The 26325-nt window shown below is 57.1% G+C and overlaps 8 protein-coding genes across 8 annotated transcripts; all 8 read right to left on the bottom strand.

Annotated features, from left to right (window-relative positions):
- Window positions 1–944: 944 nt before the first annotated feature.
- On the bottom strand, window positions 945–1277 carry LOC148591206 (feather keratin 1-like). Its single transcript, XM_088538062.1, has one exon. The coding sequence runs from the start codon at window positions 1275–1277 to the stop codon at window positions 945–947; it is 333 nt and encodes a 110-aa protein (XP_088394188.1).
- A 2966-nt stretch (window positions 1278–4243) lies between these two features.
- LOC148591205 (feather keratin 1-like) lies at window positions 4244–4576 on the bottom strand. Its single transcript, XM_088538064.1, has one exon. The coding sequence runs from the start codon at window positions 4574–4576 to the stop codon at window positions 4244–4246; it is 333 nt and encodes a 110-aa protein (XP_088394190.1).
- A 2966-nt stretch (window positions 4577–7542) lies between these two features.
- Window positions 7543–7875, bottom strand: LOC148591204 (feather keratin 1-like). Its single transcript, XM_088538061.1, has one exon. The coding sequence runs from the start codon at window positions 7873–7875 to the stop codon at window positions 7543–7545; it is 333 nt and encodes a 110-aa protein (XP_088394187.1).
- Window positions 7876–10841: 2966 nt separating this feature from the next.
- LOC148591203 (feather keratin 1-like) lies at window positions 10842–11174 on the bottom strand. The gene has a single exon (XM_088538060.1). It carries the CDS (start codon window positions 11172–11174, stop codon window positions 10842–10844), a length of 333 nt encoding a protein of 110 aa, XP_088394186.1.
- A 2966-nt stretch (window positions 11175–14140) lies between these two features.
- LOC148591202 (feather keratin 1-like) lies at window positions 14141–14473 on the bottom strand. Its single transcript, XM_088538056.1, has one exon. The coding sequence runs from the start codon at window positions 14471–14473 to the stop codon at window positions 14141–14143; it is 333 nt and encodes a 110-aa protein (XP_088394182.1).
- Window positions 14474–17439: 2966 nt separating this feature from the next.
- LOC148591201 (feather keratin 1-like) lies at window positions 17440–17772 on the bottom strand. The gene has a single exon (XM_088538054.1). The coding sequence runs from the start codon at window positions 17770–17772 to the stop codon at window positions 17440–17442; it is 333 nt and encodes a 110-aa protein (XP_088394180.1).
- Window positions 17773–20738: 2966 nt separating this feature from the next.
- Window positions 20739–21071, bottom strand: LOC148591200 (feather keratin 1-like). Its single transcript, XM_088538048.1, has one exon. It carries the CDS (start codon window positions 21069–21071, stop codon window positions 20739–20741), a length of 333 nt encoding a protein of 110 aa, XP_088394174.1.
- Window positions 21072–24037: 2966 nt separating this feature from the next.
- LOC148591199 (feather keratin 1-like) lies at window positions 24038–24370 on the bottom strand. Its single transcript, XM_088538049.1, has one exon. The coding sequence runs from the start codon at window positions 24368–24370 to the stop codon at window positions 24038–24040; it is 333 nt and encodes a 110-aa protein (XP_088394175.1).
- Between the last annotated feature and the right edge of the window lie 1955 nt (window positions 24371–26325).

Below are 26325 nucleotides of genomic sequence, written 5' to 3'. Positions count from 1 at the left end.
GATGGCAGCAGCCCTAGCTGAGGAAAGGAGGTGCATTGGCCGCTTTCTTCTTTCTTTGTGTTGCCCGCGGCCTGCCTTTCCTCGGTGTTCGCTGAGAATATTTCCTGGGAAGTAGTGGTGTTGGTCCAGCATATGGCCGCACATGTGGACACGCATGTGCGGCATGTGGAGGCAGTGAGCGTTTGGGTCGGAGCGGTGTTCGTAGTGGCCGTAGTGTGTACAAAGGCTTTTTGTGTGAAGGGAGGGTGTTGTGTGGTGTGCTGGCAGGGCATGTGGATTGCCGCATGGCTGTTGGTGTGTATTTTCTTGGGAGGGCTGTTGGTAGTGGTGTGGAAGACATCGTTGTCCTGCTCTGAGGGGATGTGTACCCTTGGGTGTGTTTGTGCTGTTAGGGTCTTGCGGTGACTGTCTTGTTGGAGGCAGAGACAAGGAGCACAGGCCCCTTTTCTCCCGTTGGCTCAGCCTCCCCGCTGGCCTTGGGAGTCCTGCCTCGGTGTGTGGAGAGGCTGAAAGAGTCTTGTAAGAAGAAAGGAAGAGGAGGCGTCTGTGTTTACTATTCATGAGCAGTTTATTGATGGAAAAGAGTGAGAGGAAGGATGGGAAAGTGGAAAAGAGGTGGTGTGAGCTAGAATTCAGAGCATCAACGCTGTGGCCTGCCTGTGTGCAGTGGATGGTCCCACTGCACATTTACAAGGCAGCAGTGAAGCCAAAGAAGGGGTGATGCCATGGAAGAAGTGGGAGAAGAGCAGGCGCTCCTTTGGCCTCCCCGTTGTCAAGAGGTGAGGCTGTGCCCCTTGGCCATGCACTTGCTTCCTCCCTTGCTGGAGAGACAGAGGCATGGACACAGAGCCCAAGCGGAGCCAGTGTTGTGGAGCTGCATCCTCAGAGGGTTGAGTGTCTTGCAGGACGTTGTTTTCTGTGGTCAGGGTTCGCGGGGAGGGTCCTTAGCAGGGGTAGCAGCCTCTTCCACGGGCGAAGCATCCAAGACCTCCAAAGCCGGCGCCATAGCCGGCGCCATAGCCATAGCCAAAGCCGAAGCCACCATTGTTGATGGGGACTCCCTGAGCGCTAAGGTTTGCACCCACAGCGGCAGAGGAGGAGGATCCGACAGCGGTGCTCTGGGGGAAGGAGCTGAGGATGGGTCCGGGCAGGGTGACGAGAACAGCGGGAGGCTGGATGACCACGCGGGAGTCCTCGCACTGCCTGACACAGGGCTCGTTGCAGCTGTTAGCCAGCGGGGTGGGTCCGCAGGGGCGGCAGAGGTCGTTGCAGGCCATGGGTGTGTTGTGGAGAGGGCCCTGGAAGAGCGGGGGTTGAGAAGATGTGAGGAGGCGGGTGTGAGGAGGCGGAGGGTGTTGTGGGCCTGTGCCCCTGTTGTGGGGAGCAGGGGTGAGAGGAGGCAGCAGAGATGCTGGTGGCTGTAGAGGAGAGCGTCCCCAGAAAGAGTCCCCAGGTGTGGGTACTTGTTGCGTGGGGCAGGTGGAGGAAGGAGTGTGCGCAGTAGCTCTAGAGCTGCTTTGCTGTGGGTGTGTGTGAGCAGAGGTGGAGGGAGATTGTGTGGGTGAGGATGGGGAAGGAGGCAGTGAGGGAGTTGGTGCATTGAAGGCAGAGGGCAGCTTGAGGGAGAGCACACAGCTCCCGAGCAGTGTGAGGGAAAGGTGTTTGTCCCTGCAAGAGATTGGCGCAGTTTGGCGGCAATGTGAGAAGAGAGCGAGCGAGGGGCAGTAGATTGGAGGAGGGAGTATGTCCCGTCAGCGTGTGTGGGAAGAGAAGGCCGTTGTGGGAAGAAGGGGTCGGTTGTTGAGACTCACCTTGTTGCCGGAGGAGGCGAAGGTGTGAGGAGAAGTGTGTGAGGGAGCGCAGCATTGTGCTGCCTTTTATGCTGGTCCCAGAGCCCCCGGGGCGATGAGACGCTCTTTGCACGTGACAGCATTGAGCATGCGGCTCATCCTGAAGGCGCGACCCTGCCAAGTCATCAAGTTAGTGTTGGTTTTCCTTCCCGCAAAGCTCTCTTTTCATTTCCTCCCCTTGCAGAGGTGCCCATTATGGTGCCGCGGTCTCTTTCAAGGTCGCCTCTGAAGCTGGGTGGATTTTAGTGGAATGCGCATGTCAGGCGAACGGGGACACCACTGTCAAAGTGTAGGTGAGGCCGGGTGTGAGCAGTGAGCTCCTTGTATGGTGGTTGTGTGGTGTGGTTAGCGGCTGCATTATGAGTAGTGTCCTCCGTTTTGTGTGTGAGCAGGGAGGCTGTTGTGGCATTGGCAGGAGTGTTGGACGCCCGCCCTGGCCCCTTGGATGACTTTGCCTGCCTTGCCGTGAGCTACGCAGGGTTTGGTCTAGGGCTCGCAATAGCGGTGAGGTTGGCTCCCCTGGTGGCTCGCCGATTGTGCTGCGTGCGCGGTGCCAGTAATTAGAAAGCTGGCTGCGTGTGTATTGCTGTGGTGTGGCGGTGCGCACTGTGCATGCGCAATAGAAGGAGTGGAGGCAGGGTTTTGGGAAGAGAAGTGTGTTTTGCGAGCTAGGTCTCTTTTTGAGTTTGGAAGATTTAGTTCGCCCTTGTGTCAGGAGGGTGCTGGTGGTCGGTGGCTGGGGTTCTCCTTTCCTCACTTTTATAGCGTGGTGTTCAGCTGGCACCAGTCCTTCATGAGTTCTTTGGGAGAGCTGTGGATGTTTGGGAGAGATGCTGAGTGCTTTGAGAGGCAGAGGTAGCGCCAGAGTGTCAGGCAGGGTTAGGGCTGTTGCGGGGGTGGCCTGTGGAGAGGGTACAGGGCGAGAACAGTGCTGTGAGCGGTGTTGGAAGGGTCAGGGTTGCAACTGGTTATTGCACAAGAGAAGAGCAAGAGGACATGGAGACTTGGGCTCTAGATGCGAGAGTTTCTTGCCGTGTTGACATGCAGCTAGAAGTGTGGAGGACAGGGGCTCCAGCAACTGGGCATGCCCGAGTGCTTTGTGAGCGTGTTGTCCTTGTTGAGATGGGACCTGCTTTTCTCTCTTTGGGGTCCCTGAGAATGCTGTTCCTGATGCTCAATGTTCCATAGTCTTCCCTCCTTGCTTCTTGAGAGCATAGGTGTGCCTGCGTTGCAGACGGGACTCTGCAAAGCAATTGGAGAAGACTTGTTGTGGAGGAAGAGAAAGAGGAAGAGTGGAGCTGCTTTGTGGTGTGAGCTGCTTTGTGCAGGCCGTTGTTTGACTGTGTTTTGTATAAGGAAGATGCCCTTGGTAGAGCGGGTCGCGGTGGCGCCTTTAGCTGAGTGGCGTTAGCGAGTTCCCTGTTTTTCAGGAGTGGAGGCCCTGAGGCCGATGGCAGCAGCCCTAGCTGAGGAAAGGAGGTGCGTTGGCCGCTTTCTTCTTTCTTTGTGTTGCCCGCGGCCTGCCTTTCCTCGGTGTTCGCTGAGAATATTTCCTGGGAAGTAGTGGTGTTGGTCCAGCATATGGCCGCACATGTGGACACGCATGTGCGGCATGTGGAGGCAGTGAGCGTTTGGGTCGGAGCGGTGTTCGTAGTGACCGTAGTGTGTACAAGGGCTTTTTGTGTGAAGGGAGGGTGTTGTGTGGTGTGCTGGCAGGGCATGTGGATTGCCGCATGGCTGTTGGTGTGTATTTTCTTGGGAGGGCTGTTGGTAGTGGTGTGGAAGACATCGTTGTCCTGCTCTGAGGGGATGTGTACCCTTGGGTGTGTTTGTGCTGTTAGGGTCTTGCGGTGACTGTCTTGTTGGAGGCAGAGACAAGGAGCACAGGCCCCTTTTCTCCCGTTGGCTCGGCCTCCCCGCTGGCCTTGGGAGTCCTGCCTCGGTGTGTGGAGAGGCTGAAAGAGTCTTGTAAGAAGAAAGGAAGAGGAGGCGTCTGTGTTTACTATTCATGAGCAGTTTATTGATGGAAAAGAGTGAGAGGAAGGATGGGAAAGTGGAAAAGAGGTGGTGTGAGCTAGAATTCAGAGCATCAACGCTGTGGCCTGCCTGTGTGCAGTGGATGGTCCCACTGCGCATTTACAAGGCAGCAGTGAAGCCAAAGAAGGGGTGATGCCATGGAAGAAGTGGGAGAAGAGCAGGCGCTCCTTTGGCCTCCCCGTTGTCAAGAGGTGAGGCTGTGCCCCTTGGCCATGCACTTGCTTCCTCCCTTGCTGGAGAGACAGAGGCATGGACACAGAGCCCAAGCGGAGCCAGTGTTGTGGAGCTGCATCCTCAGAGGGTTGAGTGTCTTGCAGGACGTTGTTTTCTGTGGTCAGGGTTCGCGGGGAGGGTCCTTAGCAGGGGTAGCAGCCTCTTCCACGGGCGAAGCATCCAAGACCTCCAAAGCCGGCGCCATAGCCGGCGCCATAGCCATAGCCAAAGCCGAAGCCACCATTGTTGATGGGGACTCCCTGAGCGCTAAGGTTTGCACCCACAGCGGCAGAGGAGGAGGATCCGACAGCGGTGCTCTGGGGGAAGGAGCTGAGGATGGGTCCGGGCAGGGTGACGAGAACAGCGGGAGGCTGGATGACCACGCGGGAGTCCTCGCACTGCCTGACACAGGGCTCGTTGCAGCTGTTAGCCAGCGGGGTGGGTCCGCAGGGGCGGCAGAGGTCGTTGCAGGCCATGGGTGTGTTGTGGAGAGGGCCCTGGAAGAGCGGGGGTTGAGAAGATGTGAGGAGGCGGGTGTGAGGAGGCGGAGGGTGTTGTGGGCCTGTGCCCCTGTTGTGGGGAGCAGGGGTGAGAGGAGGCAGCAGAGATGCTGGTGGCTGTAGAGGAGAGCGTCCCCAGAAAGAGTCCCCAGGTGTGGGTACTTGTTGCGTGGGGCAGGTGGAGGAAGGAGTGTGCGCAGTAGCTCTAGAGCTGCTTTGCTGTGGGTGTGTGTGAGCAGAGGTGGAGGGAGATTGTGTGGGTGAGGATGGGGAAGGAGGCAGTGAGGGAGTTGGTGCATTGAAGGCAGAGGGCAGCTTGAGGGAGAGCACACAGCTCCCGAGCAGTGTGAGGGAAAGGTGTTTGTCCCTGCAAGAGATTGGCGCAGTTTGGCGGCAATGTGAGAAGAGAGCGAGCGAGGGGCAGTAGATTGGAGGAGGGAGTATGTCCCGTCAGCGTGTGTGGGAAGAGAAGGCCGTTGTGGGAAGAAGGGGTCGGTTGTTGAGACTCACCTTGTTGCCGGAGGAGGCGAAGGTGTGAGGAGAAGTGTGTGAGGGAGCGCAGCATTGTGCTGCCTTTTATGCTGGTCCCAGAGCCCCCGGGGCGATGAGACGCTCTTTGCACGTGACAGCATTGAGCATGCGGCTCATCCTGAAGGCGCGACCCTGCCAAGTCATCAAGTTAGTGTTGGTTTTCCTTCCCGCAAAGCTCTCTTTTCATTTCCTCCCCTTGCAGAGGTGCCCATTATGGTGCCGCGGTCTCTTTCAAGGTCGCCTCTGAAGCTGGGTGGATTTTAGTGGAATGCGCATGTCAGGCGAACGGGGACACCACTGTCAAAGTGTAGGTGAGGCCGGGTGTGAGCAGTGAGCTCCTTGTATGGTGGTTGTGTGGTGTGGTTAGCGGCTGCATTATGAGTAGTGTCCTCCGTTTTGTGTGTGAGCAGGGAGGCTGTTGTGGCATTGGCAGGAGTGTTGGACGCCCGCCCTGGCCCCTTGGATGACTTTGCCTGCCTTGCCGTGAGCTACGCAGGGTTTGGTCTAGGGCTCGCAATAGCGGTGAGGTTGGCTCCCCTGGTGGCTCGCCGATTGTGCTGCGTGCGCGGTGCCAGTAATTAGAAAGCTGGCTGCGTGTGTATTGCTGTGGTGTGGCGGTGCGCACTGTGCATGCGCAATAGAAGGAGTGGAGGCAGGGTTTTGGGAAGAGAAGTGTGTTTTGCGAGCTAGGTCTCTTTTTGAGTTTGGAAGATTTAGTTCGCCCTTGTGTCAGGAGGGTGCTGGTGGTCGGTGGCTGGGGTTCTCCTTTCCTCACTTTTATAGCGTGGTGTTCAGCTGGCACCAGTCCTTCATGAGTTCTTTGGGAGAGCTGTGGATGTTTGGGAGAGATGCTGAGTGCTTTGAGAGGCAGAGGTAGCGCCAGAGTGTCAGGCAGGGTTAGGGCTGTTGCGGGGGTGGCCTGTGGAGAGGGTACAGGGCGAGAACAGTGCTGTGAGCGGTGTTGGAAGGGTCAGGGTTGCAACTGGTTATTGCACAAGAGAAGAGCAAGAGGACATGGAGACTTGGGCTCTAGATGCGAGAGTTTCTTGCCGTGTTGACATGCAGCTAGAAGTGTGGAGGACAGGGGCTCCAGCAACTGGGCATGCCCGAGTGCTTTGTGAGCGTGTTGTCCTTGTTGAGATGGGACCTGCTTTTCTCTCTTTGGGGTCCCTGAGAATGCTGTTCCTGATGCTCAATGTTCCATAGTCTTCCCTCCTTGCTTCTTGAGAGCATAGGTGTGCCTGCGTTGCAGACGGGAGTCTGCAAAGCAATTGGAGAAGACTTGTTGTGGAGGAAGAGAAAGAGGAAGAGTGGAGCTGCTTTGTGGTGTGAGCTGCTTTGTGCAGGCCGTTGTTTGACTGTGTTTTGTATAAGGAAGATGCCCTTGGTAGAGCGGGTCGCGGTGGCGCCTTTAGCTGAGTGGCGTTAGCGAGTTCCCTGTTTTTCAGGAGTGGAGGCCCTGAGGCCGATGGCAGCAGCCCTAGCTGAGGAAAGGAGGTGCGTTGGCCGCTTTCTTCTTTCTTTGTGTTGCCCGCGGCCTGCCTTTCCTCGGCGTTCGCTGAGAATATTTCCTGGGAAGTAGTGGTGTTGGTCCAGCATATGGCCGCACATGTGGACACGCATGTGCGGCATGTGGAGGCAGTGAGCGTTTGGGTCGGAGCGGTGTTCGTAGTGGCCGTAGTGTGTACAAGGGCTTTTTGTGTGAAGGGAGGGTGTTGTGTGGTGTGCTGGCAGGGCATGTGGATTGCCGCATGGCTGTTGGTGTGTATTTTCTTGGGAGGGCTGTTGGTAGTGGTGTGGAAGACATCGTTGTCCTGCTCTGAGGGGATGTGTACCCTTGGGTGTGTTTGTGCTGTTAGGGTCTTGCGGTGACTGTCTTGTTGGAGGCAGAGACAAGGAGCACAGGCCCCTTTTCTCCCGTTGGCTCGGCCTCCCCGCTGGCCTTGGGAGTCCTGCCTCGGTGTGTGGAGAGGCTGAAAGAGTCTTGTAAGAAGAAAGGAAGAGGAGGCGTCTGTGTTTACTATTCATGAGCAGTTTATTGATGGAAAAGAGTGAGAGGAAGGATGGGAAAGTGGAAAAGAGGTGGTGTGAGCTAGAATTCAGAGCATCAACGCTGTGGCCTGCCTGTGTGCAGTGGATGGTCCCACTGCGCATTTACAAGGCAGCAGTGAAGCCAAAGAAGGGGTGATGCCATGGAAGAAGTGGGAGAAGAGCAGGCGCTCCTTTGGCCTCCCCGTTGTCAAGAGGTGAGGCTGTGCCCCTTGGCCATGCACTTGCTTCCTCCCTTGCTGGAGAGACAGAGGCATGGACACAGAGCCCAAGCGGAGCCAGTGTTGTGGAGCTGCATCCTCAGAGGGTTGAGTGTCTTGCAGGACGTTGTTTTCTGTGGTCAGGGTTCGCGGGGAGGGTCCTTAGCAGGGGTAGCAGCCTCTTCCACGGGCGAAGCATCCAAGACCTCCAAAGCCGGCGCCATAGCCGGCGCCATAGCCATAGCCAAAGCCGAAGCCACCATTGTTGATGGGGACTCCCTGAGCGCTAAGGTTTGCACCCACAGCGGCAGAGGAGGAGGATCCGACAGCGGTGCTCTGGGGGAAGGAGCTGAGGATGGGTCCGGGCAGGGTGACGAGAACAGCGGGAGGCTGGATGACCACGCGGGAGTCCTCGCACTGCCTGACACAGGGCTCGTTGCAGCTGTTAGCCAGCGGGGTGGGTCCGCAGGGGCGGCAGAGGTCGTTGCAGGCCATGGGTGTGTTGTGGAGAGGGCCCTGGAAGAGCGGGGGTTGAGAAGATGTGAGGAGGCGGGTGTGAGGAGGCGGAGGGTGTTGTGGGCCTGTGCCCCTGTTGTGGGGAGCAGGGGTGAGAGGAGGCAGCAGAGATGCTGGTGGCTGTAGAGGAGAGCGTCCCCAGAAAGAGTCCCCAGGTGTGGGTACTTGTTGCGTGGGGCAGGTGGAGGAAGGAGTGTGCGCAGTAGCTCTAGAGCTGCTTTGCTGTGGGTGTGTGTGAGCAGAGGTGGAGGGAGATTGTGTGGGTGAGGATGGGGAAGGAGGCAGTGAGGGAGTTGGTGCATTGAAGGCAGAGGGCAGCTTGAGGGAGAGCACACAGCTCCCGAGCAGTGTGAGGGAAAGGTGTTTGTCCCTGCAAGAGATTGGCGCAGTTTGGCGGCAATGTGAGAAGAGAGCGAGCGAGGGGCAGTAGATTGGAGGAGGGAGTATGTCCCGTCAGCGTGTGTGGGAAGAGAAGGCCGTTGTGGGAAGAAGGGGTCGGTTGTTGAGACTCACCTTGTTGCCGGAGGAGGCGAAGGTGTGAGGAGAAGTGTGTGAGGGAGCGCAGCATTGTGCTGCCTTTTATGCTGGTCCCAGAGCCCCCGGGGCGATGAGACGCTCTTTGCACGTGACAGCATTGAGCATGCGGCTCATCCTGAAGGCGTGACCCTGCCAAGTCATCAAGTTAGTGTTGGTTTTCCTTCCCGCAAAGCTCTCTTTTCATTTCCTCCCCTTGCAGAGGTGCCCATTATGGTGCCGCGGTCTCTTTCAAGGTCGCCTCTGAAGCTGGGTGGATTTTAGTGGAATGCGCATGTCAGGCGAACGGGGACACCACTGTCAAAGTGTAGGTGAGGCCGGGTGTGAGCAGTGAGCTCCTTGTATGGTGGTTGTGTGGTGTGGTTAGCGGCTGCATTATGAGTAGTGTCCTCCGTTTTGTGTGTGAGCAGGGAGGCTGTTGTGGCATTGGCAGGAGTGTTGGACGCCCGCCCTGGCCCCTTGGATGACTTTGCCTGCCTTGCCGTGAGCTACGCAGGGTTTGGTCTAGGGCTCGCAATAGCGGTGAGGTTGGCTCCCCTGGTGGCTCGCCGATTGTGCTGCGTGCGCGGTGCCAGTAATTAGAAAGCTGGCTGCGTGTGTATTGCTGTGGTGTGGCGGTGCGCACTGTGCATGCGCAATAGAAGGAGTGGAGGCAGGGTTTTGGGAAGAGAAGTGTGTTTTGCGAGCTAGGTCTCTTTTTGAGTTTGGAAGATTTAGTTCGCCCTTGTGTCAGGAGGGTGCTGGTGGTCGGTGGCTGGGGTTCTCCTTTCCTCACTTTTATAGCGTGGTGTTCAGCTGGCACCAGTCCTTCATGAGTTCTTTGGGAGAGCTGTGGATGTTTGGGAGAGATGCTGAGTGCTTTGAGAGGCAGAGGTAGCGCCAGAGTGTCAGGCAGGGTTAGGGCTGTTGCGGGGGTGGCCTGTGGAGAGGGTACAGGGCGAGAACAGTGCTGTGAGCGGTGTTGGAAGGGTCAGGGTTGCAACTGGTTATTGCACAAGAGAAGAGCAAGAGGACATGGAGACTTGGGCTCTAGATGCGAGAGTTTCTTGCCGTGTTGACATGCAGCTAGAAGTGTGGAGGACAGGGGCTCCAGCAACTGGGCATGCCCGAGTGCTTTGTGAGCGTGTTGTCCTTGTTGAGATGGGACCTGCTTTTCTCTCTTTGGGGTCCCTGAGAATGCTGTTCCTGATGCTCAATGTTCCATAGTCTTCCCTCCTTGCTTCTTGAGAGCATAGGTGTGCCTGCGTTGCAGACGGGACTCTGCAAAGCAATTGGAGAAGACTTGTTGTGGAGGAAGAGAAAGAGGAAGAGTGGAGCTGCTTTGTGGTGTGAGCTGCTTTGTGCAGGCCGTTGTTTGACTGTGTTTTGTATAAGGAAGATGCCCTTGGTAGAGCGGGTCGCGGTGGCGCCTTTAGCTGAGTGGCGTTAGCGAGTTCCCTGTTTTTCAGGAGTGGAGGCCCTGAGGCCGATGGCAGCAGCCCTAGCTGAGGAAAGGAGGTGCGTTGGCCGCTTTCTTCTTTCTTTGTGTTGCCCGCGGCCTGCCTTTCCTCGGTGTTCGCTGAGAATATTTCCTGGGAAGTAGTGGTGTTGGTCCAGCATATGGCCGCACATGTGGACACGCATGTGCGGCATGTGGAGGCAGTGAGCGTTTGGGTCGGAGCGGTGTTCGTAGTGACCGTAGTGTGTACAAGGGCTTTTTGTGTGAAGGGAGGGTGTTGTGTGGTGTGCTGGCAGGGCATGTGGATTGCCGCATGGCTGTTGGTGTGTATTTTCTTGGGAGGGCTGTTGGTAGTGGTGTGGAAGACATCGTTGTCCTGCTCTGAGGGGATGTGTACCCTTGGGTGTGTTTGTGCTGTTAGGGTCTTGCGGTGACTGTCTTGTTGGAGGCAGAGACAAGGAGCACAGGCCCCTTTTCTCCCGTTGGCTCGGCCTCCCCGCTGGCCTTGGGAGTCCTGCCTCGGTGTGTGGAGAGGCTGAAAGAGTCTTGTAAGAAGAAAGGAAGAGGAGGCGTCTGTGTTTACTATTCATGAGCAGTTTATTGATGGAAAAGAGTGAGAGGAAGGATGGGAAAGTGGAAAAGAGGTGGTGTGAGCTAGAATTCAGAGCATCAACGCTGTGGCCTGCCTGTGTGCAGTGGATGGTCCCACTGCGCATTTACAAGGCAGCAGTGAAGCCAAAGAAGGGGTGATGCCATGGAAGAAGTGGGAGAAGAGCAGGCGCTCCTTTGGCCTCCCCGTTGTCAAGAGGTGAGGCTGTGCCCCTTGGCCATGCACTTGCTTCCTCCCTTGCTGGAGAGACAGAGGCATGGACACAGAGCCCAAGCGGAGCCAGTGTTGTGGAGCTGCATCCTCAGAGGGTTGAGTGTCTTGCAGGACGTTGTTTTCTGTGGTCAGGGTTCGCGGGGAGGGTCCTTAGCAGGGGTAGCAGCCTCTTCCACGGGCGAAGCATCCAAGACCTCCAAAGCCGGCGCCATAGCCGGCGCCATAGCCATAGCCAAAGCCGAAGCCACCATTGTTGATGGGGACTCCCTGAGCGCTAAGGTTTGCACCCACAGCGGCAGAGGAGGAGGATCCGACAGCGGTGCTCTGGGGGAAGGAGCTGAGGATGGGTCCGGGCAGGGTGACGAGAACAGCGGGAGGCTGGATGACCACGCGGGAGTCCTCGCACTGCCTGACACAGGGCTCGTTGCAGCTGTTAGCCAGCGGGGTGGGTCCGCAGGGGCGGCAGAGGTCGTTGCAGGCCATGGGTGTGTTGTGGAGAGGGCCCTGGAAGAGCGGGGGTTGAGAAGATGTGAGGAGGCGGGTGTGAGGAGGCGGAGGGTGTTGTGGGCCTGTGCCCCTGTTGTGGGGAGCAGGGGTGAGAGGAGGCAGCAGAGATGCTGGTGGCTGTAGAGGAGAGCGTCCCCAGAAAGAGTCCCCAGGTGTGGGTACTTGTTGCGTGGGGCAGGTGGAGGAAGGAGTGTGCGCAGTAGCTCTAGAGCTGCTTTGCTGTGGGTGTGTGTGAGCAGAGGTGGAGGGAGATTGTGTGGGTGAGGATGGGGAAGGAGGCAGTGAGGGAGTTGGTGCATTGAAGGCAGAGGGCAGCTTGAGGGAGAGCACACAGCTCCCGAGCAGTGTGAGGGAAAGGTGTTTGTCCCTGCAAGAGATTGGCGCAGTTTGGCGGCAATGTGAGAAGAGAGCGAGCGAGGGGCAGTAGATTGGAGGAGGGAGTATGTCCCGTCAGCGTGTGTGGGAAGAGAAGGCCGTTGTGGGAAGAAGGGGTCGGTTGTTGAGACTCACCTTGTTGCCGGAGGAGGCGAAGGTGTGAGGAGAAGTGTGTGAGGGAGCGCAGCATTGTGCTGCCTTTTATGCTGGTCCCAGAGCCCCCGGGGCGATGAGACGCTCTTTGCACGTGACAGCATTGAGCATGCGGCTCATCCTGAAGGCGTGACCCTGCCAAGTCATCAAGTTAGTGTTGGTTTTCCTTCCCGCAAAGCTCTCTTTTCATTTCCTCCCCTTGCAGAGGTGCCCATTATGGTGCCGCGGTCTCTTTCAAGGTCGCCTCTGAAGCTGGGTGGATTTTAGTGGAATGCGCATGTCAGGCGAACGGGGACACCACTGTCAAAGTGTAGGTGAGGCCGGGTGTGAGCAGTGAGCTCCTTGTATGGTGGTTGTGTGGTGTGGTTAGCGGCTGCATTATGAGTAGTGTCCTCCGTTTTGTGTGTGAGCAGGGAGGCTGTTGTGGCATTGGCAGGAGTGTTGGACGCCCGCCCTGGCCCCTTGGATGACTTTGCCTGCCTTGCCGTGAGCTACGCAGGGTTTGGTCTAGGGCTCGCAATAGCGGTGAGGTTGGCTCCCCTGGTGGCTCGCCGATTGTGCTGCGTGCGCGGTGCCAGTAATTAGAAAGCTGGCTGCGTGTGTATTGCTGTGGTGTGGCGGTGCGCACTGTGCATGCGCAATAGAAGGAGTGGAGGCAGGGTTTTGGGAAGAGAAGTGTGTTTTGCGAGCTAGGTCTCTTTTTGAGTTTGGAAGATTTAGTTCGCCCTTGTGTCAGGAGGGTGCTGGTGGTCGGTGGCTGGGGTTCTCCTTTCCTCACTTTTATAGCGTGGTGTTCAGCTGGCACCAGTCCTTCATGAGTTCTTTGGGAGAGCTGTGGATGTTTGGGAGAGATGCTGAGTGCTTTGAGAGGCAGAGGTAGCGCCAGAGTGTCAGGCAGGGTTAGGGCTGTTGCGGGGGTGGCCTGTGGAGAGGGTACAGGGCGAGAACAGTGCTGTGAGCGGTGTTGGAAGGGTCAGGGTTGCAACTGGTTATTGCACAAGAGAAGAGCAAGAGGACATGGAGACTTGGGCTCTAGATGCGAGAGTTTCTTGCCATGTTGACATGCAGCTAGAAGTGTGGAGGACAGGGGCTCCAGCAACTGGGCATGCCCGAGTGCTTTGTGAGCGTGTTGTCCTTGTTGAGATGGGACCTGCTTTTCTCTCTTTGGGGTCCCTGAGAATGCTGTTCCTGATGCTCAATGTTCCTTAGTCTTCCCTCCTTGCTTCTTGAGAGCATAGGTGTGCCTGCGTTGCAGACGGGAGTCTGCAAAGCAATTGGAGAAGACTTGTTGTGGAGGAAGAGAAAGAGGAAGAGTGGAGCTGCTTTGTGGTGTGAGCTGCTTTGTGCAGGCCGTTGTTTGACTGTGTTTTGTATAAGGAAGATGCCCTTGGTAGAGCGGGTCGCGGTGGCGCCTTTAGCTGAGTGGCGTTAGCGAGTTCCCTGTTTTTCAGGAGTGGAGGCCCTGAGGCCGATGGCAGCAGCCCTAGCTGAGGAAAGGAGGTGCGTTGGCCGCTTTCTTCTTTCTTTGTGTTGCCCGCGGCCTGCCTTTCCTCGGTGTTCGCTGAGAATATTTCCTGGGAAGTAGTGGTGTTGGTCCAGCATATGGCCGCACATGTGGACACGCATGTGCGGCATGTGGAGGCAGTGAGCGTTTGGGTCGGAGCGGTGTTCGTAGTGGCCGTAGTGTGTACAAGGGCTTTTTGTGTGAAGGGAGGGTGTTGTGTGGTGTGCTGGCAGGGCATGTGGATTGCCGCATGGCTGTTGGTGTGTATTTTCTTGGGAGGGCTGTTGGTAGTGGTGTGGAAGACATCGTTGTCCTGCTCTGAGGGGATGTGTACCCTTGGGTGTGTTTGTGCTGTTAGGGTCTTGCGGTGACTGTCTTGTTGGAGGCAGAGACAAGGAGCACAGGCCCCTTTTCTCCCGTTGGCTCGGCCTCCCCGCTGGCCTTGGGAGTCCTGCCTCGGTGTGTGGAGAGGCTGAAAGAGTCTTGTAAGAAGAAAGGAAGAGGAGGCGTCTGTGTTTACTATTCATGAGCAGTTTATTGATGGAAAAGAGTGAGAGGAAGGATGGGAAAGTGGAAAAGAGGTGGTGTGAGCTAGAATTCAGAGCATCAACGCTGTGGCCTGCCTGTGTGCAGTGGATGGTCCCACTGCACATTTACAAGGCAGCAGTGAAGCCAAAGAAGGGGTGATGCCATGGAAGAAGTGGGAGAAGAGCAGGCGCTCCTTTGGCCTCCCCGTTGTCAAGAGGTGAGGCTGTGCCCCTTGGCCATGCACTTGCTTCCTCCCTTGCTGGAGAGACAGAGGCATGGACACAGAGCCCAAGCGGAGCCAGTGTTGTGGAGCTGCATCCTCAGAGGGTTGAGTGTCTTGCAGGACGTTGTTGTCTGTGGTCAGGGTTCGCGGGGAGGGTCCTTAGCAGGGGTAGCAGCCTCTTCCACGGGCGAAGCATCCAAGACCTCCAAAGCCGGCGCCATAGCCGGCGCCATAGCCATAGCCAAAGCCGAAGCCACCATTGTTGATGGGGACTCCCTGAGCGCTAAGGTTTGCACCCACAGCGGCAGAGGAGGAGGATCCGACAGCGGTGCTCTGGGGGAAGGAGCTGAGGATGGGTCCGGGCAGGGTGACGAGAACAGCGGGAGGCTGGATGACCACGCGGGAGTCCTCGCACTGCCTGACACAGGGCTCGTTGCAGCTGTTAGCCAGCGGGGTGGGTCCGCAGGGGCGGCAGAGGTCGTTGCAGGCCATGGGTGTGTTGTGGAGAGGGCCCTGGAAGAGCGGGGGTTGAGAAGATGTGAGGAGGCGGGTGTGAGGAGGCGGAGGGTGTTGTGGGCCTGTGCCCCTGTTGTGGGGAGCAGGGGTGAGAGGAGGCAGCAGAGATGCTGGTGGCCGTAGAGGAGAGCGTCCCCAGAAAGAGTCCCCAGGTGTGGGTACTTGTTGCGTGGGGCAGGTGGAGGAAGGAGTGTGCGCAGTAGCTCTAGAGCTGCTTTGCTGTGGGTGTGTGTGAGCAGAGGTGGAGGGAGATTGTGTGGGTGAGGATGGGGAAGGAGGCAGTGAGGGAGTTGGTGCATTGAAGGCAGAGGGCAGCTTGAGGGAGAGCACACAGCTCCCGAGCAGTGTGAGGGAAAGGTGTTTGTCCCTGCAAGAGATTGGCGCAGTTTGGCGGCAATGTGAGAAGAGAGCGAGCGAGGGGCAGTAGATTGGAGGAGGGAGTATGTCCCGTCAGCGTGTGTGGGAAGAGAAGGCCGTTGTGGGAAGAAGGGGTCGGTTGTTGAGACTCACCTTGTTGCCGGAGGAGGCGAAGGTGTGAGGAGAAGTGTGTGAGGGAGCGCAGCATTGTGCTGCCTTTTATGCTGGTCCCAGAGCCCCCGGGGCGATGAGACGCTCTTTGCACGTGACAGCATTGAGCATGCGGCTCATCCTGAAGGCGTGACCCTGCCAAGTCATCAAGTTAGTGTTGGTTTTCCTTCCCGCAAAGCTCTCTTTTCATTTCCTCCCCTTGCAGAGGTGCCCATTATGGTGCCGCGGTCTCTTTCAAGGTCGCCTCTGAAGCTGGGTGGATTTTAGTGGAATGCGCATGTCAGGCGAACGGGGACACCACTGTCAAAGTGTAGGTGAGGCCGGGTGTGAGCAGTGAGCTCCTTGTATGGTGGTTGTGTGGTGTGGTTAGCGGCTGCATTATGAGTAGTGTCCTCCGTTTTGTGTGTGAGCAGGGAGGCTGTTGTGGCATTGGCAGGAGTGTTGGACGCCCGCCCTGGCCCCTTGGATGACTTTGCCTGCCTTGCCGTGAGCTACGCAGGGTTTGGTCTAGGGCTCGCAATAGCGGTGAGGTTGGCTCCCCTGGTGGCTCGCCGATTGTGCTGCGTGCGCGGTGCCAGTAATTAGAAAGCTGGCTGCGTGTGTATTGCTGTGGTGTGGCGGTGCGCACTGTGCATGCGCAATAGAAGGAGTGGAGGCAGGGTTTTGGGAAGAGAAGTGTGTTTTGCGAGCTAGGTCTCTTTTTGAGTTTGGAAGATTTAGTTCGCCCTTGTGTCAGGAGGGTGCTGGTGGTCGGTGGCTGGGGTTCTCCTTTCCTCACTTTTATAGCGTGGTGTTCAGCTGGCACCAGTCCTTCATGAGTTCTTTGGGAGAGCTGTGGATGTTTGGGAGAGATGCTGAGTGCTTTGAGAGGCAGAGGTAGCGCCAGAGTGTCAGGCAGGGTTAGGGCTGTTGCGGGGGTGGCCTGTGGAGAGGGTACAGGGCGAGAACAGTGCTGTGAGCGGTGTTGGAAGGGTCAGGGTTGCAACTGGTTATTGCACAAGAGAAGAGCAAGAGGACATGGAGACTTGGGCTCTAGATGCGAGAGTTTCTTGCCATGTTGACATGCAGCTAGAAGTGTGGAGGACAGGGGCTCCAGCAACTGGGCATGCCCGAGTGCTTTGTGAGCGTGTTGTCCTTGTTGAGATGGGACCTGCTTTTCTCTCTTTGGGGTCCCTGAGAATGCTGTTCCTGATGCTCAATGTTCCTTAGTCTTCCCTCCTTGCTTCTTGAGAGCATAGGTGTGCCTGCGTTGCAGACGGGAGTCTGCAAAGCAATTGGAGAAGACTTGTTGTGGAGGAAGAGAAAGAGGAAGAGTGGAGCTGCTTTGTGGTGTGAGCTGCTTTGTGCAGGCCGTTGTTTGACTGTGTTTTGTATAAGGAAGATGCCCTTGGTAGAGCGGGTCGCGGTGGCGCCTTTAGCTGAGTGGCGTTAGCGAGTTCCCTGTTTTTCAGGAGTGGAGGCCCTGAGGCCGATGGCAGCAGCCCTAGCTGAGGAAAGGAGGTGCGTTGGCCGCTTTCTTCTTTCTTTGTGTTGCCCGCGGCCTGCCTTTCCTCGGTGTTCGCTGAGAATATTTCCTGGGAAGTAGTGGTGTTGGTCCAGCATATGGCCGCACATGTGGACACGCATGTGCGGCATGTGGAGGCAGTGAGCGTTTGGGTCGGAGCGGTGTTCGTAGTGGCCGTAGTGTGTACAAGGGCTTTTTGTGTGAAGGGAGGGTGTTGTGTGGTGTGCTGGCAGGGCATGTGGATTGCCGCATGGCTGTTGGTGTGTATTTTCTTGGGAGGGCTGTTGGTAGTGGTGTGGAAGACATCGTTGTCCTGCTCTGAGGGGATGTGTACCCTTGGGTGTGTTTGTGCTGTTAGGGTCTTGCGGTGACTGTCTTGTTGGAGGCAGAGACAAGGAGCACAGGCCCCTTTTCTCCCGTTGGCTCGGCCTCCCCGCTGGCCTTGGGAGTCCTGCCTCGGTGTGTGGAGAGGCTGAAAGAGTCTTGTAAGAAGAAAGGAAGAGGAGGCGTCTGTGTTTACTATTCATGAGCAGTTTATTGATGGAAAAGAGTGAGAGGAAGGATGGGAAAGTGGAAAAGAGGTGGTGTGAGCTAGAATTCAGAGCATCAACGCTGTGGCCTGCCTGTGTGCAGTGGATGGTCCCACTGCACATTTACAAGGCAGCAGTGAAGCCAAAGAAGGGGTGATGCCATGGAAGAAGTGGGAGAAGAGCAGGCGCTCCTTTGGCCTCCCCGTTGTCAAGAGGTGAGGCTGTGCCCCTTGGCCATGCACTTGCTTCCTCCCTTGCTGGAGAGACAGAGGCATGGACACAGAGCCCAAGCGGAGCCAGTGTTGTGGAGCTGCATCCTCAGAGGGTTGAGTGTCTTGCAGGACGTTGTTTTCTGTGGTCAGGGTTCGCGGGGAGGGTCCTTAGCAGGGGTAGCAGCCTCTTCCACGGGCGAAGCATCCAAGACCTCCAAAGCCGGCGCCATAGCCGGCGCCATAGCCATAGCCAAAGCCGAAGCCACCATTGTTGATGGGGACTCCCTGAGCGCTAAGGTTTGCACCCACAGCGGCAGAGGAGGAGGATCCGACAGCGGTGCTCTGGGGGAAGGAGCTGAGGATGGGTCCGGGCAGGGTGACGAGAACAGCGGGAGGCTGGATGACCACGCGGGAGTCCTCGCACTGCCTGACACAGGGCTCGTTGCAGCTGTTAGCCAGCGGGGTGGGTCCGCAGGGGCGGCAGAGGTCGTTGCAGGCCATGGGTGTGTTGTGGAGAGGGCCCTGGAAGAGCGGGGGTTGAGAAGATGTGAGGAGGCGGGTGTGAGGAGGCGGAGGGTGTTGTGGGCCTGTGCCCCTGTTGTGGGGAGCAGGGGTGAGAGGAGGCAGCAGAGATGCTGGTGGCTGTAGAGGAGAGCGTCCCCAGAAAGAGTCCCCAGGTGTGGGTACTTGTTGCGTGGGGCAGGTGGAGGAAGGAGTGTGCGCAGTAGCTCTAGAGCTGCTTTGCTGTGGGTGTGTGTGAGCAGAGGTGGAGGGAGATTGTGTGGGTGAGGATGGGGAAGGAGGCAGTGAGGGAGTTGGTGCATTGAAGGCAGAGGGCAGCTTGAGGGAGAGCACACAGCTCCCGAGCAGTGTGAGGGAAAGGTGTTTGTCCCTGCAAGAGATTGGCGCAGTTTGGCGGCAATGTGAGAAGAGAGCGAGCGAGGGGCAGTAGATTGGAGGAGGGAGTATGTCCCGTCAGCGTGTGTGGGAAGAGAAGGCCGTTGTGGGAAGAAGGGGTCGGTTGTTGAGACTCACCTTGTTGCCGGAGGAGGCGAAGGTGTGAGGAGAAGTGTGTGAGGGAGCGCAGCATTGTGCTGCCTTTTATGCTGGTCCCAGAGCCCCCGGGGCGATGAGACGCTCTTTGCACGTGACAGCATTGAGCATGCGGCTCATCCTGAAGGCGTGACCCTGCCAAGTCATCAAGTTAGTGTTGGTTTTCCTTCCCGCAAAGCTCTCTTTTCATTTCCTCCCCTTGCAGAGGTGCCCATTATGGTGCCGCGGTCTCTTTCAAGGTCGCCTCTGAAGCTGGGTGGATTTTAGTGGAATGCGCATGTCAGGCGAACGGGGACACCACTGTCAAAGTGTAGGTGAGGCCGGGTGTGAGCAGTGAGCTCCTTGTATGGTGGTTGTGTGGTGTGGTTAGCGGCTGCATTATAAGTAGTGTCCTCCGTTTTGTGTGTGAGCAGGGAGGCTGTTGTGGCATTGGCAGGAGTGTTGGACGCCCGCCCTGGCCCCTTGGATGACTTTGCCTGCCTTGCCGTGAGCTACGCAGGGTTTGGTCTAGGGCTCGCAATAGCGGTGAGGTTGGCTCCCCTGGTGGCTCGCCGATTGTGCTGCGTGCGCGGTGCCAGTAATTAGAAAGCTGGCTGCGTGTGTATTGCTGTGGTGTGGCGGTGCGCACTGTGCATGCGCAATAGAAGGAGTGGAGGCAGGGTTTTGGGAAGAGAAGTGTGTTTTGCGAGCTAGGTCTCTTTTTGAGTTTGGAAGATTTAGTTCGCCCTTGTGTCAGGAGGGTGCTGGTGGTCGGTGGCTGGGGTTCTCCTTTCCTCACTTTTATAGCGTGGTGTTCAGCTGGCACCAGTCCTTCATGAGTTCTTTGGGAGAGCTGTGGATGTTTGGGAGAGATGCTGAGTGCTTTGAGAGGCAGAGGTAGCGCCAGAGTGTCAGGCAGGGTTAGGGCTGTTGCGGGGGTGGCCTGTGGAGAGGGTACAGGGCGAGAACAGTGCTGTGAGCGGTGTTGGAAGGGTCAGGGTTGCAACTGGTTATTGCACAAGAGAAGAGCAAGAGGACATGGAGACTTGGGCTCTAGATGCGAGAGTTTCTTGCCGTGTTGACATGCAGCTAGAAGTGTGGAGGACAGGGGCTCCAGCAACTGGGCATGCCCGAGTGCTTTGTGAGCGTGTTGTCCTTGTTGAGATGGGACCTGCTTTTCTCTCTTTGGGGTCCCTGAGAATGCTGTTCCTGATGCTCAATGTTCCATAGTCTTCCCTCCTTGCTTCTTGAGAGCATAGGTGTGCCTGCATTGCAGACGGGAGTCTGCAAAGCAATTGGAGAAGACTTGTTGTGGAGGAAGAGAAAGAGGAAGAGTGGAGCTGCTTTGTGGTGTGAGCTGCTTTGTGCAGGCCGTTGTTTGACTGTGTTTTGTATAAGGAAGATGCCCTTGGTAGAGCGGGTCGCGGTGGCGCCTTTAGCTGAGTGGCGTTAGCGAGTTCCCTGTTTTTCAGGAGTGGAGGCCCTGAGGCCGATGGCAGCAGCCCTAGCTGAGGAAAGGAGGTGCGTTGGCCGCTTTCTTCTTTCTTTGTGTTGCCCGCGGCCTGCCTTTCCTCGGTGTTCGCTGAGAATATTTCCTGGGAAGTAGTGGTGTTGGTCCAGCATATGGCCGCACATGTGGACACGCATGTGCGGCATGTGGAGGCAGTGAGCGTTTGGGTCGGAGCGGTGTTCGTAGTGGCCGTAGTGTGTACAAGGGCTTTTTGTGTGAAGGGAGGGTGTTGTGTGGTGTGCTGGCAGGGCATGTGGATTGCCGCATGGCTGTTGGTGTGTATTTTCTTGGGAGGGCTGTTGGTAGTGGTGTGGAAGACATCGTTGTCCTGCTCTGAGGGGATGTGTACCCTTGGGTGTGTTTGTGCTGTTAGGGTCTTGCGGTGACTGTCTTGTTGGAGGCAGAGACAAGGAGCACAGGCCCCTTTTCTCCCGTTGGCTCGGCCTCCCCGCTGGCCTTGGGAGTCCTGCCTCGGTGTGTGGAGAGGCTGAAAGAGTCTTGTAAGAAGAAAGGAAGAGGAGGCGTCTGTGTTTACTATTCATGAGCAGTTTATTGATGGAAAAGAGTGAGAGGAAGGATGGGAAAGTGGAAAAGAGGTGGTGTGAGCTAGAATTCAGAGCATCAACGCTGTGGCCTGCCTGTGTGCAGTGGATGGTCCCACTGCACATTTACAAGGCAGCAGTGAAGCCAAAGAAGGGGTGATGCCATGGAAGAAGTGGGAGAAGAGCAGGCGCTCCTTTGGCCTCCCCGTTGTCAAGAGGTGAGGCTGTGCCCCTTGGCCATGCACTTGCTTCCTCCCTTGCTGGAGAGACAGAGGCATGGACACAGAGCCCAAGCGGAGCCAGTGTTGTGGAACTGCATCCTCAGAGGGTTGAGTGTCTTGCAGGACGTTGTTTTCTGTGGTCAGGGTTCGCGGGGAGGGTCCTTAGCAGGGGTAGCAGCCTCTTCCACGGGCGAAGCATCCAAGACCTCCAAAGCCGGCGCCATAGCCGGCGCCATAGCCATAGCCAAAGCCGAAGCCACCATTGTTGATGGGGACTCCCTGAGCGCTAAGGTTTGCACCCACAGCGGCAGAGGAGGAGGATCCGACAGCGGTGCTCTGGGGGAAGGAGCTGAGGATGGGTCCGGGCAGGGTGACGAGAACAGCGGGAGGCTGGATGACCACGCGGGAGTCCTCGCACTGCCTGACACAGGGCTCGTTGCAGCTGTTAGCCAGCGGGGTGGGTCCGCAGGGGCGGCAGAGGTCGTTGCAGGCCATGGGTGTGTTGTGGAGAGGGCCCTGGAAGAGCGGGGGTTGAGAAGATGTGAGGAGGCGGGTGTGAGGAGGCGGAGGGTGTTGTGGGCCTGTGCCCCTGTTGTGGGGAGCAGGGGTGAGAGGAGGCAGCAGAGATGCTGGTGGCTGTAGAGGAGAGCGTCCCCAGAAAGAGTCCCCAGGTGTGGGTACTTGTTGCGTGGGGCAGGTGGAGGAAGGAGTGTGCGCAGTAGCTCTAGAGCTGCTTTGCTGTGGGTGTGTGTGAGCAGAGGTGGAGGGAGATTGTGTGGGTGAGGATGGGGAAGGAGGCAGTGAGGGAGTTGGTGCATTGAAGGCAGAGGGCAGCTTGAGGGAGAGCACACAGCTCCCGAGCAGTGTGAGGGAAAGGTGTTTGTCCCTGCAAGAGATTGGCGCAGTTTGGCGGCAATGTGAGAAGAGAGCGAGCGAGGGGCAGTAGATTGGAGGAGGGAGTATGTCCCGTCAGCGTGTGTGGGAAGAGAAGGCCGTTGTGGGAAGAAGGGGTCGGTTGTTGAGACTCACCTTGTTGCCGGAGGAGGCGAAGGTGTGAGGAGAAGTGTGTGAGGGAGCGCAGCATTGTGCTGCCTTTTATGCTGGTCCCAGAGCCCCCGGGGCGATGAGACGCTCTTTGCACGTGACAGCATTGAGCATGCGGCTCATCCTGAAGGCGTGACCCTGCCAAGTCATCAAGTTAGTGTTGGTTTTCCTTCCCGCAAAGCTCTCTTTTCATTTCCTCCCCTTGCAGAGGTGCCCATTATGGTGCCGCGGTCTCTTTCAAGGTCGCCTCTGAAGCTGGGTGGATTTTAGTGGAATGCGCATGTCAGGCGAACGGGGACACCACTGTCAAAGTGTAGGTGAGGCCGGGTGTGAGCAGTGAGCTCCTTGTATGGTGGTTGTGTGGTGTGGTTAGCGGCTGCATTATGAGTAGTGTCCTCCGTTTTGTGTGTGAGCAGGGAGGCTGTTGTGGCATTGGCAGGAGTGTTGGACGCCCGCCCTGGCCCCTTGGATGACTTTGCCTGCCTTGCCGTGAGCTACGCAGGGTTTGGTCTAGGGCTCGCAATAGCGGTGAGGTTGGCTCCCCTGGTGGCTCGCCGATTGTGCTGCGTGCGCGGTGCCAGTAATTAGAAAGCTGGCTGCGTGTGTATTGCTGTGGTGTGGCGGTGCGCACTGTGCATGCGCAATAGAAGGAGTGGAGGCAGGGTTTTGGGAAGAGAAGTGTGTTTTGCGAGCTAGGTCTCTTTTTGAGTTTGGAAGATTTAGTTCGCCCTTGTGTCAGGAGGGTGCTGGTGGTCGGTGGCTGGGGTTCTCCTTTCCTCACTTTTATAGCGTGGTGTTCAGCTGGCACCAGTCCTTCATGAGTTCTTTGGGAGAGCTGTGGATGTTTGGGAGAGATGCTGAGTGCTTTGAGAGGCAGAGGTAGCGCCAGAGTGTCAGGCAGGGTTAGGGCTGTTGCGGGGGTGGCCTGTGGAGAGGGTACAGGGCGAGAACAGTGCTGTGAGCGGTGTTGGAAGGGTCAGGGTTGCAACTGGTTATTGCACAAGAGAAGAGCAAGAGGACATGGAGACTTGGGCTCTAGATGCGAGAGTTTCTTGCCGTGTTGACATGCAGCTAGAAGTGTGGAGGACAGGGGCTCCAGCAACTGGGCATGCCCGAGTGCTTTGTGAGCGTGTTGTCCTTGTTGAGATGGGACCTGCTTTTCTCTCTTTGGGGTCCCTGAGAATGCTGTTCCTGATGCTCAATGTTCCATAGTCTTCCCTCCTTGCTTCTTGAGAGCATAGGTGTGCCTGCGTTGCAGACGGGACTCTGCAAAGCAATTGGAGAAGACTTGTTGTGGAGGAAGAGAAAGAGGAAGAGTGGAGCTGCTTTGTGGTGTGAGCTGCTTTGTGCAGGCCGTTGTTTGACTGTGTTTTGTATAAGGAAGATGCCCTTGGTAGAGCGGGTCGCGGTGGCGCCTTTAGCTGAGTGGCGTTAGCGAGTTCCCTGTTTTTCAGGAGTGGAGGCCCTGAGGCCGATGGCAGCAGCCCTAGCTGAGGAAAGGAGGTGTGTTGGCCGCTTTCTTCTTTCTTTGTGTTGCCCGCGGCCTGCCTTTCCTCGGTGTTCGCTGAGAATATTTCCTGGGAAGTAGTGGTGTTGGTCCAGCATATGGCCGCACATGTGGACACGCATGTGCGGCATGTGGAGGCAGTGAGCGTTTGGGTCGGAGCGGTGTTCGTAGTGGCCGTAATGTGTACAAGGGCTTTTTGTGTGAAGGGAGGGTGTTGTGTGGTGTGCTGGCAGGGCATGTGGATTGCCGCATGGCTGTTGGTGTGTATTTTCTTGGGAGGGCTGTTGGTAGTGGTGTGGAAGACATCGTTGTCCTGCTCTGAGGGGATGTGTACCCTTGGGTGTGTTTGTGCTGTTAGGGTCTTGCGGTGACTGTCTTGTTGGAGGCAGAGACAAGGAGCACAGGCCCCTTTTCTCCCGTTGGCTCAGCCTCCCTGCTGGCCTTGGGAGTCCTGCCTCGGTGTGTGGAGAGGCTGAAAGAGTCTTGTAAGAAGAAAGGAAGAGGAGGCGTCTGTGTTTACTATTCATGAGCAGTTTATTGATGGAAAAGAGTGAGAGGAAGGATGGGAAAGTGGAAAAGAGGTGGTGTGAGCTAGAATTCAGAGCATCAACGCTGTGGCCTGCCTGTGTGCAGTGGATGGTCCCACTGCGCATTTACAAGGCAGCAGTGAAGCCAAAGAAGGGGTGATGCCATGGAAGAAGTGGGAGAAGAGCAGGCGCTCCTTTGGCCTCCCCGTTGTCAAGAGGTGAGGCTGTGCCCCTTGGCCATGCACTTGCTTCCTCCCTTGCTGGAGAGACAGAGGCATGGACACAGAGCCCAAGCGGAGCCAGTGTTGTGGAGCTGCATCCTCAGAGGGTTGAGTGTCTTGCAGGACGTTGTTGTCTGTGGTCAGGGTTCGCGGGAAGGTTCCTTAGCAGGGGTAGCAGCCTCTTCCACGGGCGAAGCATCCAAGACCTCCAAAGCCGGCGCCATAGCCGGCGCCATAGCCATAGCCAAAGCCGAAGCCACCATTGTTGATGGGGACTCCCTGAGCGCTAAGGTTTGCACCCACAGCGGCAGAGGAGGAGGATCCGACAGCGGTGCTCTGGGGGAAGGAGCTGAGGATGGGTCCGGGCAGGGTGACGAGAACAGCGGGAGGCTGGATGACCACGCGGGAGTCCTCGCACTGCCTGACACAGGGCTCGTTGCAGCTGTTAGCCAGCGGGGTGGGTCCGCAGGGGCGGCAGAGGTCGTTGCAGGCCATGGGTGTGTTGTGGAGAGGGCCCTGGAAGAGCGGGGGTTGAGAAGATGTGAGGAGGCGGGTGTGAGGAGGCGGAGGGTGTTGTGGGCCTGTGCCCCTGTTGTGGGGAGCAGGGGTGAGAGGAGGCAGCAGAGATGCTGGTGGTTGTAGAGGAGAGCGTCCCCAGAAAGAGTCCCCAGGTGTGGGTACTTGTTGCGTGGGGCAGGTGGAGGAAGGAGTGTGCGCAGTAGCTCTAGAGCTGCTTTGCTGTGGGTGTGTGTGAGCAGAGGTGGAGGGAGATTGTGTGGGTGAGGATGGGGAAGGAGGCAGTGAGGGAGTTGGTGCATTGAAGGCAGAGGGCAGCTTGAGGGAGAGCACACAGCTCCCGAGCAGTGTGAGGGAAAGGTGTTTGTCCCTGCAAGAGATTGGCGCAGTTTGGCGGCAATGTGAGAAGAGAGCGAGCGAGGGGCAGTAGATTGGAGGAGGGAGTATGTCCCATCAGCGTGTGTGGGAAGAGAAGGCCGTTGTGGGAAGAAGGGGTCGGTTGTAGAGACTCACCTTGTTGCCGGAGGAGGCGAAGGTGTGAGGAGAAGTGTGTGAGGGAGCGCAGCATTGTGCTGCCTTTTATGCTGGTCCCAGAGCCCCCGGGGCGATGAGACGCTCTTTGCACGTGACAGCATTGAGCATGCGGCTCATCCTGAAGGCGCGACCCTGCCAAGTCATCAAGTTAGTGTTGGTTTTCCTTCCCGCAAAGCTCTCTTTTCATTTCCTCCCCTTGCAGAGGTGCCCATTATGGTGCCGCGGTCTCTTTCAAGGTCGCCTCTGAAGCTGGGTGGATTTTAGTGGAATGCGCATGTCAGGCGAACGGGGACACCACTGTCAAAGTGTAGGTGAGGCCGGGTGTGAGCAGTGAGCTCCTTGTATGGTGGTTGTGTGGTGTGGTTAGCGGCTGCATTATGAGTAGTGTCCTCCGTTTTGTGTGTGAGCAGGGAGGCTGTTGTGGCATTGGCAGGAGTGTTGGACGCCCGCCCTGGCCCCTTGGATGACTTTGCCTGCCTTGCCGTGAGCTACGCAGGGTTTGGTCTAGGGCTCGCAATAGCGGTGAGGTTGGCTCCCCTGGTGGCTCGCCGATTGTGCTGCGTGCGCGGTGCCAGTAATTAGAAAGCTGGCTGCGTGTGTATTGCTGTGGTGTGGCGGTGCGCACTGTGCATGCGCAATAGAAGGAGTGGAGGCAGGGTTTTGGGAAGAGAAGTGTGTTTTGCGAGCTAGGTCTCTTTTTGAGTTTGGAAGATTTAGTTCGCCCTTGTGTCAGGAGGGTGCTGGTGGTCGGTGGCTGGGGTTCTCCTTTCCTCACTTTTATAGCGTGGTGTTCAGCTGGCACCAGTCCTTCATGAGTTCTTTGGGAGAGCTGTGGATGTTTGGGAGAGATGCTGAGTGCTTTGAGAGGCAGAGGTAGCGCCAGAGTGTCAGGCAGGGTTAGGGCTTTTGCGGGGGTGGCCTGTGGAGAGGGTACAGGGCGAGAACAGTGCTGTGAGCGGTGTTGGAAGGGTCAGGGTTGCAATTGGTTATTGCACAAGAGAAGAGCAAGAGGACATGGAGACTTGGGCTCTAGATGCGAGAGTTTCTTGCCGTGTTGACATGCAGCTAGAAGTGTGGAGGACAGGGGCTCCAGCAACTGGGCATGCCCGAGTGCTTTGTGAGCGTGTTGTCCTTGTTGAGATGGGACCTGCTTTTCTCTCTTTGGGGTCCCTGAGAATGCTGTTCCTGATGCTCAATGTTCCTTAGTCTTCCCTCCTTGCTTCTTGAGAGCATAGGTGTGCCTGCATTGCAGACGGGACTCTGCAAAGCAATTGGAGAAGACTTGTTGTGGAGGAAGAGAAAGAGGAAGAGTGGAGCTGCTTTGTGGTGTGAGCTGCTTTGTGCAGGCCGTTGTTTGACTGTGTTTTGTATAAGGAAGATGCCCTTGGTAGAGCGGGTCG

This window comes from Tinamus guttatus, unplaced genomic scaffold, assembly GCF_059628265.1.
Source record: "Tinamus guttatus ecotype Peru unplaced genomic scaffold, ASM5962826v1 Tinamus_guttatus_pri_ptg000922l, whole genome shotgun sequence".
NCBI lineage: Eukaryota > Metazoa > Chordata > Aves > Tinamiformes > Tinamidae > Tinamus > Tinamus guttatus.
The sequence above is the reverse complement of the archived record's forward strand: the minus strand, read 5'-3'. Positions and strand labels throughout refer to the sequence as shown.

Excerpts from the sequence above, each read along its gene's own strand:
- LOC148591206 (XM_088538062.1), bottom strand. The coding sequence starts at position 1,277 with ATGGCCTGCAACGACCTCTGCCGCCCCTGCGGACCCACCCCGCTGGCT.
- LOC148591205 (XM_088538064.1), bottom strand. The coding sequence starts at position 4,576 with ATGGCCTGCAACGACCTCTGCCGCCCCTGCGGACCCACCCCGCTGGCT.
- LOC148591204 (XM_088538061.1), bottom strand. The coding sequence starts at position 7,875 with ATGGCCTGCAACGACCTCTGCCGCCCCTGCGGACCCACCCCGCTGGCT.
- LOC148591203 (XM_088538060.1), bottom strand. The coding sequence starts at position 11,174 with ATGGCCTGCAACGACCTCTGCCGCCCCTGCGGACCCACCCCGCTGGCT.
- LOC148591202 (XM_088538056.1), bottom strand. The coding sequence starts at position 14,473 with ATGGCCTGCAACGACCTCTGCCGCCCCTGCGGACCCACCCCGCTGGCT.
- LOC148591201 (XM_088538054.1), bottom strand. The coding sequence starts at position 17,772 with ATGGCCTGCAACGACCTCTGCCGCCCCTGCGGACCCACCCCGCTGGCT.
- LOC148591200 (XM_088538048.1), bottom strand. The coding sequence starts at position 21,071 with ATGGCCTGCAACGACCTCTGCCGCCCCTGCGGACCCACCCCGCTGGCT.
- LOC148591199 (XM_088538049.1), bottom strand. The coding sequence starts at position 24,370 with ATGGCCTGCAACGACCTCTGCCGCCCCTGCGGACCCACCCCGCTGGCT.